Genomic DNA, 15390 nt, shown 5'->3' with positions numbered 1-15390 from the left:
CAGATGGAGACTAACGGCAAGACGAATCTATTAAACCTAATTAGTGCATGATTTGACAATGTGCTGCGTCTAAACCGTCTAATTAGGAGTATTAATCATGATTAGTCCATGATTAATTAGGCTTAATAGATTCGTCTCGCCGTTTAGTCTCCATCTGTGTAATTAGTTTTATAATTAACTCGTATTTAGCCCTCCTAATTAGCCTCCGAATATTCGATGTAACATGGATTAAATTTTAGCTTCAGGATCCAAACACCCCCTAAGACTCCTTCCTCGCTGCACTGCTTCATGCTTTGTACTCCCTCCGTTCCAAATTATGCACCTAGAAATGCAAAAATGATCTACAATTTGAAATGGAGGGAGTAGATCCGAATCTGTTCCATTCATGGCAGAAAGTCATTAGAAAACCGGCAGAGAAAACAGTGATGGATATGACTGGCAGATGGCGATTTTTAGTTAATGCTGTGATTGATAGTTTGGATTTGAAAGAGCCTGAATTAACAGGTTGCCTACATACCTAGGCAACTTATTATGAGAAATTGAATCTTTTTTAGATAGTGCAAGTTTCTATTGACATAGCAGAAAAAAAATACAAGACTACAGCCCTGGAAGGCTATAGTCAGGAAAAAAAAGAAAAGGAAAAACAACTAGACTCGCCCAGTTAGATTGGGACGTCAACACGGGTAACCACTCAACTCTAAACCGCCAAAACCGACTAGTTGGATTGGGACATCAACGCGGTCGCACCACTCCACTCAAACAACGGCAACAGAGCACACTACACCAATCAACTCGCAACAACACAGAGCCGAAGCCTTTATAGCGGCACCCCCGACAGTCTCACGCTCATGTAGTCGCCAAACCTCCAGGCGTGACTCCGTGATGACAGGGTGTTGATGGCTGTTAGCACGCCAATTTGTGAACTACAAATGTACGGATCAGCTGTAGCTCTTCCCTCAGAGTATTCCTCCAAGGTTTATCAAGCCGTGGAACTTATAGCACAAGATCTATTTCAACTAGTGTTGTTAGTATTAACTTGGTGTTTATGAGAGATTCAGACCCAATCAACTAAGCATGTACAGACAGATAACAGATAGAGCAAAGGTAACCAATCTAAAGCAACCTAGACTATGTATATGTTCTAATTCTGAGCATGGGTAGCAAAGCAACACATATATGATCTTAGTAAAAAAAATATCTTCAAATCTACACCTCCAGTCCGGATCATAAAAACCCCACCTTACACAAGAAAGATCCGATCACCTCTATAAGCGCAAGCAGGTTAAGGGCATGATCATAAGAACATGTCATACTCATCGGTAGATCAAGCATGCAAATTTGGTCACCACGACCACAAGAACACCCTAGCCAATCTATCATCGATTCATAGATTGAAAAGCAAGCAAACCCGATAAAGCATAAAATCATGAAAGGAGATACTTAGATCGCTAAGAACATGAACATATCTATTACTTCATCATGAATGATTGTACATCACAAGATCACCACCGGGATCCTACCTTAATCTTGATGACTTCTAGCTCCAGAACTCCAGCGTGATCTTCCTCGCAGGGTGATCACACCGGCAGAGGTTCGCCTATGCTAGCCCCGACAAACAATTGCACAGCCCTCGGCTCTCCGGAGAGGTGTCCCTCAAGTACGTCATCTTCCTTCTGCTTCTCTGCTACTTCACCTCGAGTACGTCATCTTCAATATGGGGCTCAGTGGATTTTTCGGGGTATTTATAATACAGAGAGCGCGTGGCAAAAATTGGAAAGCGAGAGGGCAAATGAATCCCCCAGGCAATCGGCCTGGGAGGGTCCAGAACGATCGGCCTAGGCCTTCCTTTGAGCCCTTCACGTCCTGCTTCATCTCCAAGTCTCCTCAGGTACTCTGGAATCTTCTTTTCACTTGCATGTGTCCCTAGCATGTTGGCAGCTTCGGGATGAGATTGATCTTCAATGACTTTCCAAATCTCCGCTTGATCTTGTTCGATCCCTCTTTGATCCCGAGTTGGTCTTTGCCATATCTTCATAAACTTAGCCCCTAAGCAATGTTGGAGGGTTACTTGCCAAAGATGGGTACCAGGGGATGCCAGAGGGTGCCAGGCTGATCAGCCTAGACTCCTCTAGGCCAATCGACCTAGCCCCTTCCTGGGCATGTTGACCTTCATCTTTGTCTGGTTCGGCGCTCGTTCAATGCTTTATCCAGGAATATACTTTTATGTCCAATTTCCTGCAAAAACACAACATCCTCCAAAATACGTTGCATATGTGAAAATGACCAGTTTATTAGGTGTAATCAATAGTTTAGGTATTAAATTCATGTCATTATTGAAGATAAATAGGGGTAAAAGTGTGTCAATAGTGAGCGTCAACACAGGGAATCGAGAAACAAACTGCACCACACCGAGAAGACCAACGTCATGTGGAACCCTTCGTTGTAGTGACGCTGCAACACCACACCACACCAGAGTGTACCTGATAGGAAATTAAGTTCCGCATTTCATTAATATCTTACTATTACTAAAATAGAAATTTATCAAAAAGTAAGAAAGTACTCTCCTCCCCCAAAAAATAAGTCAAGATTTTGACTTGGCATGATCTTCAAAATCACACTTTGACCACTAGTTGCTCTAATAATATATTATCCGAGGCAATAAAATTTAATTATCAGAAAGTATTTCCAAAAACTAATCCAGTACAACCTTTTTTTGCAGCACAAACTTTCCATATTTAATTTTTTTGACTAACTGGTTGGCCAAAGGTAACGAAGTTTGAATCTTAAAATACATGTGTACCTTATATTTTGAAATGGAGGGAGCTTACTATCAAGGTTAATGGTGATGGTCACTACTTCCAAATTCCAATCAAAAGGAGTTAAGACAAGGGGAACCATTATCCCCAAATCCCTTTTAACTTGGTGGTAGATGTGGGGTCCCCTCTTTGGAAATCGTGTGCTTACTCTATCAGTTCCTACATCATCAAGGCTGATACTACATCGTTTCAAAAAAAAAAAAGGCTGATACTCGCAAAGACACCGAATAGTCTCATCTTTATTACACAACAGAGTTTAGAATAATGTACATAGTACTGCACATTTCAATTTTGAGGGAAACAGGAGGGGTTGCCCCTACTGGTTATGTATATATATTAAAAGAAGAAAATTACAATGAGATTAAGGCTCTAAAAGAGTTCTCAGGAGACAAAAAAAAAGAAACGAAGAAAATGAAAAAAAGGACTACTATTAAAAGGCGTCTATCCATGATTTAATTTCGGGGAAGTACTTCTGCTTTGCGCTGTGCAACAGTAAGGCAAATTCCTTCTTGAAATGTTCTTGCACTTGTCTACTGCATGCTGGTCGCCTCTAAAGATCAGGTTATTCCAAGATGTCCAAATATTCCAACTCATGAGGATGATAATTTCCATGAAAAAGGGATACAGAGGCTGTTCTTCCAGAGCTGTTATGTGTACATTTCAAACGTTATTACAATTTACAAGTAGACATCGGCCTCAGCGGGGTTATTATGCCTACACGAACTGTTTTTAGAGTCTAGGACAATTTTGTATATTCCATTATCTAAAAGTAGGTTAGTACTTCGGTTTGAACCAGTTCAATGCTTGAAAATGCAGCACATGGAACCCCGGATCAGGTCGAGAAGTGAAGCAAGCTGTAGCCAAGTTTGAAATATTGGTCAGTCAGGCTGACACAAAACGTGAATAATCTGAAGTGAGGCCGCATGCTACGACCAGTTAGGACCGGACTGTTGGAGACGACGCAAGTCCCTCCTGTGCGCCACCTTCGTCAGTATTATACCACTTTGATGACTTTCCTGCGAAACAAAATTTCATTGATACGACTGATAAACTATTTTACGTAGTCTACACGTAATTTTGCCTTTGCAAGTTTTATGATATCATCAGTACGTCATTCTGACTAAGATAATAATTCTCTTCAATCCATACGTACTAATTGGGAGAGATTAGGAGGAAATTAATTTCTGCTCTTATCGTGTGTATTTTGAGGGAATAATTTTATCCAAAAACCCTAAAATAGTATATCACCAGTACAGCCCAGTTTTCAGTGATTATAGTACTCAGTGGGCCCATCGCCCCATGCTTTCAAAAATATAATATAAAAAACTAGATTATAACTTAGCAGATATCATGCTCGGCATCACTTATTGGCTGCCAATTGGTGTGTTGAATTAGCAGGTCAACGAGCAATGCAACCAGTAGTCGAGCGCACAGCCTAATCAAATATGAACTGCTGAAAAAAAAAAGGCTCCCAGTTGAATGACGTGCTCAATGCGTAAACAAGTTGTAGATGATCATAGCTCTTGGGTGGTACTTGGCCATGGTGAATTGGTGATCTCGCCATGTCGGTTGTCTTGTCGTTCTAGAGAACCCCTTTTTCTTTTCCTTGAGAGCACGAGCACTACTTGCTTGCCGAATTGAAATAGATAACTTGGTCCTGGAATTTCCACCGATGACTTGTGCGGATCAGAGTATAGCATTTTCCGTAGGGCTGCGACATTACATGCGTATATTCTTCTGTAATGACGACGCATCATCCTGTTGTTTTCCACCTTTTATTCGACGGACGGAATTGCATTCATACAGGTAGATTCGAAACAGGCCCCCTCCAAAGAACATGCAAGTCCTCTCACCCAAGGGGAAAAAAAAAGGAAAAGAAAAAGAAATCGTTTCAGTTACTGTATATACTGACAGATGGCAAATTAGCATGCACGTTTTGATTTACCAGAGATCATGTTCAGCATTACTTATTGGTTGGCAATTGATGCGTTCATTAGCAGGTCATCGAGTACACAACCCAATCAATGAATCAAATACGAACTGATTGAATGCGTCTGCTCGGCCTAGCTCGGAGCATAAACAAACAGATACTGCTGGTGTTATTTGGTTGCGTGATCTCGCCGTCGTAGTTGTCTCCTTCTGACAAAGCTCTGCCTCGCTCCGCCTTCACCCATCTCTGTCCCTTCGGAGAATCCAGAGAAAAGAGAAAGAGATCACTTGCTTGCCGGATTGGAAACATGTAGCTTGGTTCCGAAGTTTTCACCACTGACCAGTTAGTATAGATTCCGCTGGGTCAAGAATTATCACCATTTTGTAGAGATGCAAAATCATAGACCAATATGTGGTTTGCGTATCATGCCATGCATCACACTATTGTTTCCCATTTTCTTTTCTTTTCTTTTTTTTTGAAAAGGTTTACCATTTTCTTTTCGACGAGGGAATGCACCGCATGTCACACAACTGAGTAGGTCAAAAAGCAGATCCCTCCAGAGAAAATGTAATACCAGCTGCCTAAAAAAATTTGAAAACACATCCTACGGTACCACTAAGTCTGAAAAAAATAAAAGCTAATGAAACAAGAGCAAATGGAGTCATAACATGTTTAGAAAACAACCTAGAGATTACATTATACCAAACCAGCTGAAGCCAGCTGAAGTTCACAAGTCCGTACTACAAGTCTGAAAATGCAAACCATTTTTCCTTGGTACCCTCACAAGTCACAACCAAATGTGCTTAAGAAACTTCACCAATCGCTGCAAGCTGGCGACAGCATATGAGATTCCACAACCCCCACCTATTGTACTAAAAAAAATTAAAATCTCCATCACCGACCGATCAGTTGGCATCACTGAATAAGACAGTCATAATTTTCGTTATCTCCGGTCAACTGAACTGTCGCCTGCTTTTGGGTTCGTTGAATATTGGTCCTTACAGTCTAAGAATATTAAGCCTGCCTGATTTAAATTATTAAACCCAAGTAGCACCTGTCTGATGAACAGTCTAAGAATATTCCAAATTCTTGGATAAGTTCACAAGCAATTAGTTTAATCTAGTTGAAATCTAGTTGCGCCCTTAAGTAATGCAGATCAGACACTGCAGTATGGAGACCATGATTCATGAGAGCTGTGTGGTTGCTTTATGGCTTCAGTTTCGTCTACCTCCAGCGCGTAATCAGAGTTTGACTTTGGGTGCAATCGGAGCCGGGAGGCTGCTACGAGCCTAGCCACGACAACGTATCAGCAATTGTATACTGTTTGTGCAGTAGAAAGAGCAATCTATGATATGATAGGTGTATGGTCAAATCTCTGCGATACTGGGAGCAACCAGAGTTCAGAGACTTTGTTGATTTGCCTCTTGTTATTATAACTTACATGTCTTTGGCCAATGACGAAATATGACTAAGGACGTGCCGATAAGTTGTAGTTGTAAGCTATCCAAGACCCCTTGCCGTCAAGCAAAACATCAGAAAGAATCATCTCCGATGGGACATCCCGATTAAAGTAGCATAATGGTGACTTCCATTGTTTCAAGCAAATTGCCGGTGAAAAGACGCTCATTCCATGTTCACTTTCAGTGACGCCTATGCGTCTTTATGGTTGGAATTAGAGGCATTTTACGGTTTATTTTAATCCGAAATAGAGAATAAAACATGACACAAACGATGAGATAAGCAGGAGTATAAACACTTGTGTTTGTAGCGATGAACATAAAGCATACAGTGGAAATAACAAAAAATAAACAATCCACCAGGAAGTTCATTAGAAAATACCCTGAGGCGGGACCAGTTCCAGACGAACTGAATGCGCCGTTACCCGACATCGTTAGTCGAGCTTGTTCGATGTAGTCGATCAGAGGTTAAGACCGTGTAGAATTGATGCAGTGCAAATGCGTTGCCGGGAAGTAGTCGTAGATGACAGGAACGAGCAGTCGCGCAAGATAGCGCTCCCCAAAAACTTGATCGCCCTTCTACTCCTCAGGTGCAGAGTCTCTGGTAAGGGTGCAGCTTCGGAGGCCTGCTCTTCTAGCGAAATCCATGCACACAAATCGCTGGAACGGGGACAGCAAAACACAGCGCAGCAGTGGAGAAGCTCTGGTGGAATGTTCTCCTCCCAGGAGACAGAGAAGATGTGCCGCTCAGAAAACCTTCGTCCCAGGAGACACAGAGAAGAAGTGTCGTTCTTATACGCACCAGAAAACCTTCATCAGTTACTGCAAAACCAGACCAAGCTCAGCCCAGCCCACACATCACGTGCTCAGCACGACCGCCGCGCGGCTCGGCGAGTGAGCGCGCATGTGGCATCCTTCCATCCCTCAACCAATTTTTTACCAGGTGTAGCAGAGTCCGCCGTATAAATTGGTTAGGGATCCTCTCAACTTTCAAGGTGTAGCTACCACCTATTATTGTGGGTCTTGGAATTTAATTGTCTAATAGGCCTTAAGCCCATTTCTCTAACATTTAGCATATAGTAAATGATCCATAGGACTAAGCAACATTATCCACTAGTGCGATTAACAATAAAGAATCCACACAACGTCAATGGTTGTCAGTTAAATACTGAAACATGTTCTTGAACAGAGTAGACAACAGCTGACGTAGCCGAAACATGTGTCTTCATTGTTCTTGAACATGTCCATGATGCATTGACATCAAATCCAACCAGGAACAAATTACTGAACCTTTTGATCTGTATAAGACATGTTTTTTCTTCATTTCTTCCTAGTTTGTTCAATTTCTCATAGGATGAGATCAGAGCAGTGGTTGTACTTTTCAAGCAATTTGCTCCTCAAAGACATTCATTTATTTATTTTCGATTATTCCTTATCATATCATATCTGAACTGATTTTAAAAACGTTGCCATATATTCCTACAGTACGATTAATAGTCCTAGAAAGGTTCCCATGGAAGTCAATGGTTGTCAGTAAAATCCTGAAACATATTCTTTCCCTGAACAGATTAGACACCAGCCAATTCAACCAACAGTTCCAAACATGTCTTTATTGTTCTGGAACAAGTCCATGCTACATTGTACATCATCAATCCATGCAGGTACAGAGCTACAAACAACCCACGCTCTTCTTTTATCTGTATAAGACATGTTTCTTCTTTTCCCCCCTTGTGCTGTTCAATTGTCTTGGAAAAGAATGAGATCAGAGCCAGGGTGTGTTATATAGGGGTGTGACCACGGTCTTCGTCTGGAGATACTTCTCAAGGCCGTCCATGCCCATGTCCTTTCCGAACCCGCTCATCTTGTACCCACCAAATGGCGCATCGGGGTCGAAGGCAAAGTAGCAGTTGATCCAGATGGCGCCTGCACGGATCGATCGCGACACCGTGTTTGCGATGTCAATGTTCTTGGTCACGATGCCAGCGGCCAGGCCATACCGAGTGTTGTTCGCTTTCTGAATGACCTCCTCAACGGTCCTGCAATATTACAGTGCAGCTGTTTCAGACTTCCAGTTTGAGCTGCCAGAATGAAAATTGTTCAGGGAAGAGCCAATGAGCCATACTTGAATTTCATGAGCGCCATCACCGGCCCAAAGATTTCATCTTGTGCGATCGCCATGCCATCCTGCATTAGCATTTTTTTTGTTAAGAAAATTCAGTCCTTCCTTTTACTTTTTTGTTCATGGTCACGAAAATAAAATATGCTGTTCACGTTGAGCACTGACCTTGACGTCCGTGAAGATGGTGGGCTCAATGTAGTACCCCTTGTCGCCACAGGGCTTCCCTCCAGTGACCAGCGTGGCACCTTCCCGCTTCCCGATATCAATGTACTTGAGAACCTTCTCATACTGGTCCTTGTCAACCTGCATTGCAATTCCACAGTTGGTCGTTGCAGCAAGGGCTGTGCATTCTCTGCAGACTGAATCACTGATGCTCATACCTGAGGGCCTTGGTTGACACGAGGATTGAACGGGTCTCCGACCACCGATTTCTTGGCGAGCTCGGCCGCCTTCTTCACGAACGCGTCGTAGATCCCTTCCTGCACGTAGATGCGCGTGCCGGCGACACAGATCTCGCCCTGTGACATTGCAGGTGATTAAGAACTCTGTCCAAACTAGATGATCCGAAATGATCAGCAGGTGATTAAGAACACATAGTGAGCATTGTAGCATACCTTGTTGGTGTATGTAGCAAAGTTGACGAGGTTCACGGCCATGTCGAGGTCGGCGTCATCGAAGACGACGATCGGAGACTTGCCGCCCAGCTCGAGGGACACTGACTTGAGATTGCTTTCGGCGGCCGCCTTCATGACGAGGCGACCGACCTCCGTGGACCCGGTGAAGCTGAGCTTGTCGACGTCCATGTGCGATGCGACGGCGGCACCGGCGGTGGGCCCGAACCCGGTCACGACGTTGAGGACGCCGTCGGGGACCCCTGCCTCCTTGGCGAGGTGCGCGTAGAAGAGCGCGGAGAGCGGCGTCTGCTCGGCGGGCTTGACGACGACGGCGCACCCCGCGGCGAGGGCCGGGCTGACCTTGAAGAAGAACATGGTGGTGGGGTAGTTCCAGGGCACGATGTGGCCGACGACGCCGACGGGCTCCTTGAGCGTGTACCCGTGCATCCGCTGCGCCATCTTGAGCGTCTCGCCGTGGATCTTGTCGGCGGCGCCGGCGTAGTAGCGCAGCAGGTGCGCCGCGCCGGGGATGTCCCGTACCTTGCCGACGAGGAAGAGCTTGCCGGCGTCCACCGTGTCCAGCATCGCCAGCTCCTCCACGTGCTGATCGATCAGGTCTGCGAACTTGTGCAGGATCCGGCCCCGCTCCTGCACACGATCAAGCAACACATATAGGCGCGAAACAAAGATGCACGTCATTCGAACTCAGTTGGGGTTGGGCCCAAATCCAAAAGCTTCGTTCTTCTTACATAGCCCGTCATCCTGGGCCAGGGCCCATTGTCGAAGGCCTCCCGAGCGGCCTTCACGGCGAGGTCGACGTCGGCCTTGTCGCCCTCGGCGATGTTGGCGATGACCTCGCCGGTGCGCGGGTCCCGGGTCTCGAACGTCTTGCCTGCAGAAAGAGAGTTCAGCGACCCGTTACTTTCTCTTTTCCATCAGATCAAATTTTGAAGACCACTTCAGGGCCACGAGTGCTGGTGTTACTTGAAAAGCTCTCACAAATTGGACGAAGCCAAACTGTTTGAACTTTGAGACGCGGTGTTTTCTGCTAGGCCTGCTAGTGGGGCGGTTGAAATGGGTTTTACGGGGCGGGTTGTGACGCGAGGTGTGTTTGAATGGGTTGAAATGGGTTTTAATATCTAATGGGTTGGGACGGATTGGGTATATCAGAAATGTGGGTTGGGTGGGTTGAAAGTGGTTTTTTGTTTGAATTTGTACAGGTTTAACTTTCACATTTCGACTCTTGACGTGGGGCTATGATATAAGTCCAGCCGTACTGCTTTGCACAAAGTAGCGGACTATCAAAATAATTCATTTGCAACAAATTTCAGTCAATTTCTCAAAAATTTTAAAGTGTGAACGCGAGGTTTTAATTTTAGGGTCTGACTCTTGACGCGGGGCCCACGTATAAGTCCAGCCGCCCTGCTTTGCACAAAGTAGCGGACTGTCAAACTAATTCATTTGCAACAAATTTCGGTCAATTTCTCCAAAATTTTAAGCTGTGAACGCGAGATTTTAATTTCAGGGTCCGACTCTTGACGTGGGGCCCACATATAAATCTAGCCGCACTGCTTTGCACAAAGTAGCAGACTGTCAAACTAATTCATCTGCAATAAATTTCGGTCAATTTTTTCAAAATTTTAAAGTGTGAACGCGAGGTTTTAGTTTTAGGGTCCAACTCTTGACGCAGGGTCTACATATAAGTCTAACCGCACTACTTTGCACAAAGTAGCGGACTATCAAACTAATTTGTCTGCAACATATTTTAGATAATTTTCCTAAACTTTTGAGGTGTGAACATGAGGTTTGTATAAACTTATAGGTTCATGTACCAAACCCATGGGTTATATCAATTTGTAGGACGGGTTGGGTTGGGTTTACACAATAGAATTATGGAGCCGGGTGGGGTGGGTGAATGAGTTAATTTATTGTGGGTTGGGGTGGGTTTGGGACGGGTTTCAACCCATTAGCAGGCCTATTTTCTGCAGTGTTTGGATTGTTGAGCTAAAGTCTAGTTTGTCACATCGAATCTTCGGAGGTTAATTAGGAGGACTAAACATGAGTTAATTATAAAACTAATTATACGGATGGAGGTTAATTTGCGAGGCAAATTTATTAAGCCTAATTAATTCATGATTAGCACATGTTTACTGTAGCATCACATTGTCAAATCACGGACTAATTAGGCTTAATAGATTCGTCTCGTAAATTAACCTTCATCTGTACAATTAGTTTTATAATTAGTCTATATTTAATACTTCGAATGACAGGAACGGCGGATTAAAAAACCGAACACCCCCTTGACAAAAGCATCATCGCTTATTCAGCTAGTTGCAGTTAAGAAAAGCAGGACGTTGACGTTACAGCCTTACTACGACTCATGGAAGGACAAAAGACAAGTTAAATAATCATAGCAAGCAAGTAATGCCGAGTAGCTAGTGCAGTCCCACTCCTCGATTCCCGTCACGAGACCTTTTTGCACGGGGATGAAGACAAGCGATGAACATTATCTCCTGACACGAGACAGTGAACAGACACGGCGGTGGATCTGGGCCGGCCGGGCTCGATTTGGAAGGCCGTAGTAATAATTTCATTTCAAAAAAAATATTTTTTTCGTTTCAAAAAGGTGGTAGTAATAATTTCGTTTAAAAAACTTATAAAGTAGGTGGTAGTAATAATTTCGTTTCAAAAAAAAAAATTCGTTTCAAAAAGGTGGTAGTGAATTAGTGATAATCACTTGTAGTGCTCCACGTTCAAAGTAACTTGTGCCTCGCTCTGCTTTTGTGGACTGACAGCCATGTCCCTATGATTAGAACCCAGTGGAGGCACCGGTGGGCATGTTGTTGAATGTTGATCGATCGGGATACCAAACAGATTCTAGTTGGCAAGCACGTCCTGGTCGGTCTTCGTATGTAATCAGGGTGCGCCCCCTTTGTAAACTTTGAAAAGATGCATGCGCGTACATGTGTTATGTGTAAGCCAATTTCGATGAATTCTGAAACTGAAAACTCTCGAGATTCTGACATACTACTGCAAGTGTAAGTCTGCAGCTACTTGGGGTACCATTTTGAGCATGGTTTCGTGCTAAACATGGGCTAAGCATGGGAGAACGAAGGTATGTGCTATATCTGATGAAGGACTGGTAGCGCCTTTTTGTGCATGTGCAGATTGGGGGCATGTAGCTTTATTTGATTTGCAGAAACAAACGGTATTCTTCAGAACCAATAGGCAAGCATAACTTTCAAGAGCGTTTGCAGTCGCTATCATTCTGGTGCACGTATATATTTCCAATACTACTCCTACATCGCAATCGAATTATGGCGCGTGCGTTCTCGATCTCCTGTACGTTGAAGACAAATTAAATGTATATTCCCTATCGCTGTAGTAGTATTCATGCACTGATGCAGGTGCAGCTTGCAGAAAGATGGATGGTCTAGCTCGATGAGATTGAGATGAGTGTGACAAAAAGAAAACAAATTCAAGTGTAATCGGATCGGATCCCCCCATGAAGCAAGCAAGCAAGCAGGTCATCGTTTCTCTCCTCGATAGATCCTTGTTGGCTCTGACTTGTGAGCCTCTGCTAATGAGGCCTAACCGGGAACGCGTCCATGGCGGCGCGAGAACGTTGAGAGCTAGAGACGGCAAGGGAAACACGGGACGCCATATACGTATGGATGGATGGGCGCGTACCGGAGACGGCGTCGACGAAGTTGCCGTTGATGAAGAGTTTGGTGAACCTGACCTCCACCCTGGGCACCTCGAACCCCTTGCCGCCGCCGCCGCCGCCGCTCCCGTTCGTCGCGCCCGCCATGGCGCCGCAGACGTTCAGAGCGAGAGGTGTGGGTGTGGCCGCGAGAGAGGAGAGGAGAGAGCGTGGAGGGACGGAGGACGCTCGCTCCCCGAGGCCTTTTTAAAGGGGAGTCGAGCGCCGTAGCCATTGGTTTTCCTTTCCTTGTTAATTAATTACAAGAGATCCGATGCATGTGTGAGTATGCGCAAAAAGGTCGTCGCGCTGACGCCCGGGCAAATTAACTGACCGGGAACCGGAGATTGGACGGGCGGGCGGGCGCGAGCACGGCGCTGCCGCTGCCGGCCACGCCGCGACACATCAACGTCACCACCACCACGCAGGCAGCGACAACACGTAACACACGGAGAGGGAAAGCAGCAGGCGGTGACGGCGCCCGGCGAGCTAGGCCGCGACGGCCGCCGAGGCAAAGGTCACCGACCATCTACATGTGCATCGGCCGGGCCGGAGCTGAACCTTCTACAATCTGCAAGGCCACTTCCGCCGGCCGTGCCGGGTCGCCGGACGCTCCGTGGCGCGCGCGTCGCCAGCAACCATTGCATGGACTAGCCCGACTCACATTATTGAAGCGATTGGATTGACAAGATACAAATTCGCCAGAGTCACAGTCCATGCATGACTCCCATCGGTACAATACAAAATACACTATGCTGGCACAAAGACATATAGCCGTACGAAGACAAGCGATGGGCAATGGTTGGAAGATGAGTCATCCGGGCCGGGCGAGGTAGCGAACGAGCAATGAGCCAAAGGCCAGCACCAGAAAAATGCCGGCGATTGCTGCCTCCGTTGGCGGGTATGTACGCGCAGCTCAGCAGTTGGTTAGCTTGTCACCATCGTCCCATCGCATGGAGGTTGTGTGCGGTAAGGTGTTTTCCTTCCGAGTATTCGCAACGAAATGGTTTTACGAGACGATGTTTTTGTAATTTTCTGCTTACATATTACTAAGTGGTTGTAGCTGTCAATAATCTACATCCAAGTGATGTAGATTAATGCTGCTCAGCTTTGTTTTGTTTTGTGCCTGTCGTGATGGCGAGATTAGCACTGTCCATCCACCTCGCACTTTGTTTTAATAAGCGTAACCGTGGTGCACGTGGCCCTTGTAAGAACAGAGGAATTCAGTGTCCAGGTCCAACGCAACCCCCTCTTCTACTCCCTAATTTTTCAAGATTATATGTAATCCAGTAGTAATCCACAAAGTTGCGCCCCGACGACGAGGGTTGGAACCTAGAAGGTCAATTGCGTCTGCTTCCTTTATTTTAAGTGCCAAATTACCTGCAAGTATACGGTACCCGAAGGACCTAGCAGCAAGCCGTGGCCGTGCACCAAACTGAAACAGTAGCTTTGACCCACCACAAAGTATCGGGACTCTGCAGGTTGCGCCTACCGTTTGCAACCGAGCAAGCTTTTTTTTTTTTTGTGCGGGTGAAGTGTGCATGGGCTTGTACGTTGCAAAAGAATTTTGCAGAGAGAGAGTTTACCAGCTCCTACTTGGTTACTGCAACCGGTCAATCTTTGTCAAGAGTCGATCTTGGCTTGTCAGTGCAGTGCTTCGAGATCTCACCCGCGACTAGTCCAAGGACGAAGCTAGCGAGGCAGGCTTGTCTCGTACTTCCTCGATGTGGCCACCCTCTGCTCCACTCACAGCCACTTGTCCACACAGTTTTTGAAGACGGATTTGTACCCCCAGAAATTTTTTAACGAATGCTTTCCAAAATATTTAAATTCATGAAAACATTTGTACTCTGTAGTCTATATGGGAGGGGCAATCATAAGTGGTAAGTGTAGCACTAGCTAGGGTGCCATTAGAGAACGCCGTGGTCTGGATCGGAGCACGGGCCGGGTTTCTTCCCCGGCTCTGACCCCCAAACAAACTCTGCAGCGGCGAACCTCGCCGGCGACGCGTCCATGCGCGCCATCGCCGTTGATTCAGTAGGTCAACAAACAGGCAGGAAGAACGGAGAGCTGGAGTGGACGAAGGGAGAGGGGGGGTGTGGGGCCGATTGGGCGTACGTACCGGAGACGGCGTCGACGAATTGGCCGTTGATGAAGAGCTTGGTGAACCTGACCTCCACCTTGGGCACCTCGAACCCCTTGTCGCCGCCGCTCCCGTTCGCAGCCGCCATGGCGCCGCCCGCCGCAGACGCAGGGATGGAGGGAGATGTGTAGTGTCGTGTGCGCGTGGACGCGGGAGAAAGGAAGAGGAGGATAGATGGAGGTGATGATGGATGCACGGCGGCTTGCAGGCAGGGCTTTTTAAAGTGGACGGCGGGGGATGGCAGGACGGCTGGCCAAAGGGCGGCATCGGACGGCGGCACATTCGTCTGCGGAACTGCGTCTGCTCCCTCCTTTCTTCATCTTTTTCTTTTCTGTTTTTTCTTTACTTTTCTTATTTAATCTTCGTTAACTCTACTAGATGTCGAAAGTCGTTCCCGGTAACTTATGGGCCATCTGTGTGGCTGTGGAACTTCACCTAAACAAAACTTTCCAACAAGTAAACTTTGAAATGGGACCTGAGGTTTTTAGTCTCGTGGTATACGTTCGTTTGTAATAGAATTTGAAAAATATTGAGGTTTATAAATTTCAACCATTAGTTGGTCAAATTATATGTATGTTTGGTATATGAAACTTATATCAATAGATTTG

The 15390-nt window shown here is 45.7% G+C and overlaps 1 protein-coding gene across 2 annotated transcripts; it reads right to left on the bottom strand.

Moving 5' to 3' along the window:
• Positions 1–7757: 7757 nt before the first annotated feature.
• On the bottom strand, positions 7758–14980 carry LOC101786865 (aldehyde dehydrogenase family 2 member C4). Of its 2 annotated transcripts, none has more exons than XM_004968991.3 (7): positions 14762–14980; positions 9686–9828; positions 8937–9584; positions 8703–8840; positions 8488–8625; positions 8326–8387; positions 7758–8239 (listed from the first exon to the last, which is right to left on the bottom strand). In XM_004968991.3, the coding sequence occupies exons 1-7, from the start codon at positions 14868–14870 to the stop codon at positions 7966–7968; spliced, it is 1512 nt and encodes a 503-aa protein (XP_004969048.1). In that variant the 5' UTR covers positions 14871–14980; the 3' UTR covers positions 7758–7965. The 2 variants fall into 2 exon arrangements, with proteins under 2 accessions (XP_004969048.1, XP_004969047.1); XM_004968990.4 differs by lacking the exon at positions 14762–14980 and adding an exon at positions 12627–12808.
• Between the last annotated feature and the right edge of the window lie 410 nt (positions 14981–15390).

The sequence above is a fragment of the Setaria italica genome, chromosome V (assembly GCF_000263155.2).
Source record: "Setaria italica strain Yugu1 chromosome V, Setaria_italica_v2.0, whole genome shotgun sequence".
NCBI lineage: Eukaryota > Viridiplantae > Streptophyta > Magnoliopsida > Poales > Poaceae > Setaria > Setaria italica.
This window is presented reverse-complemented; position numbering and strand designations above follow the sequence as displayed.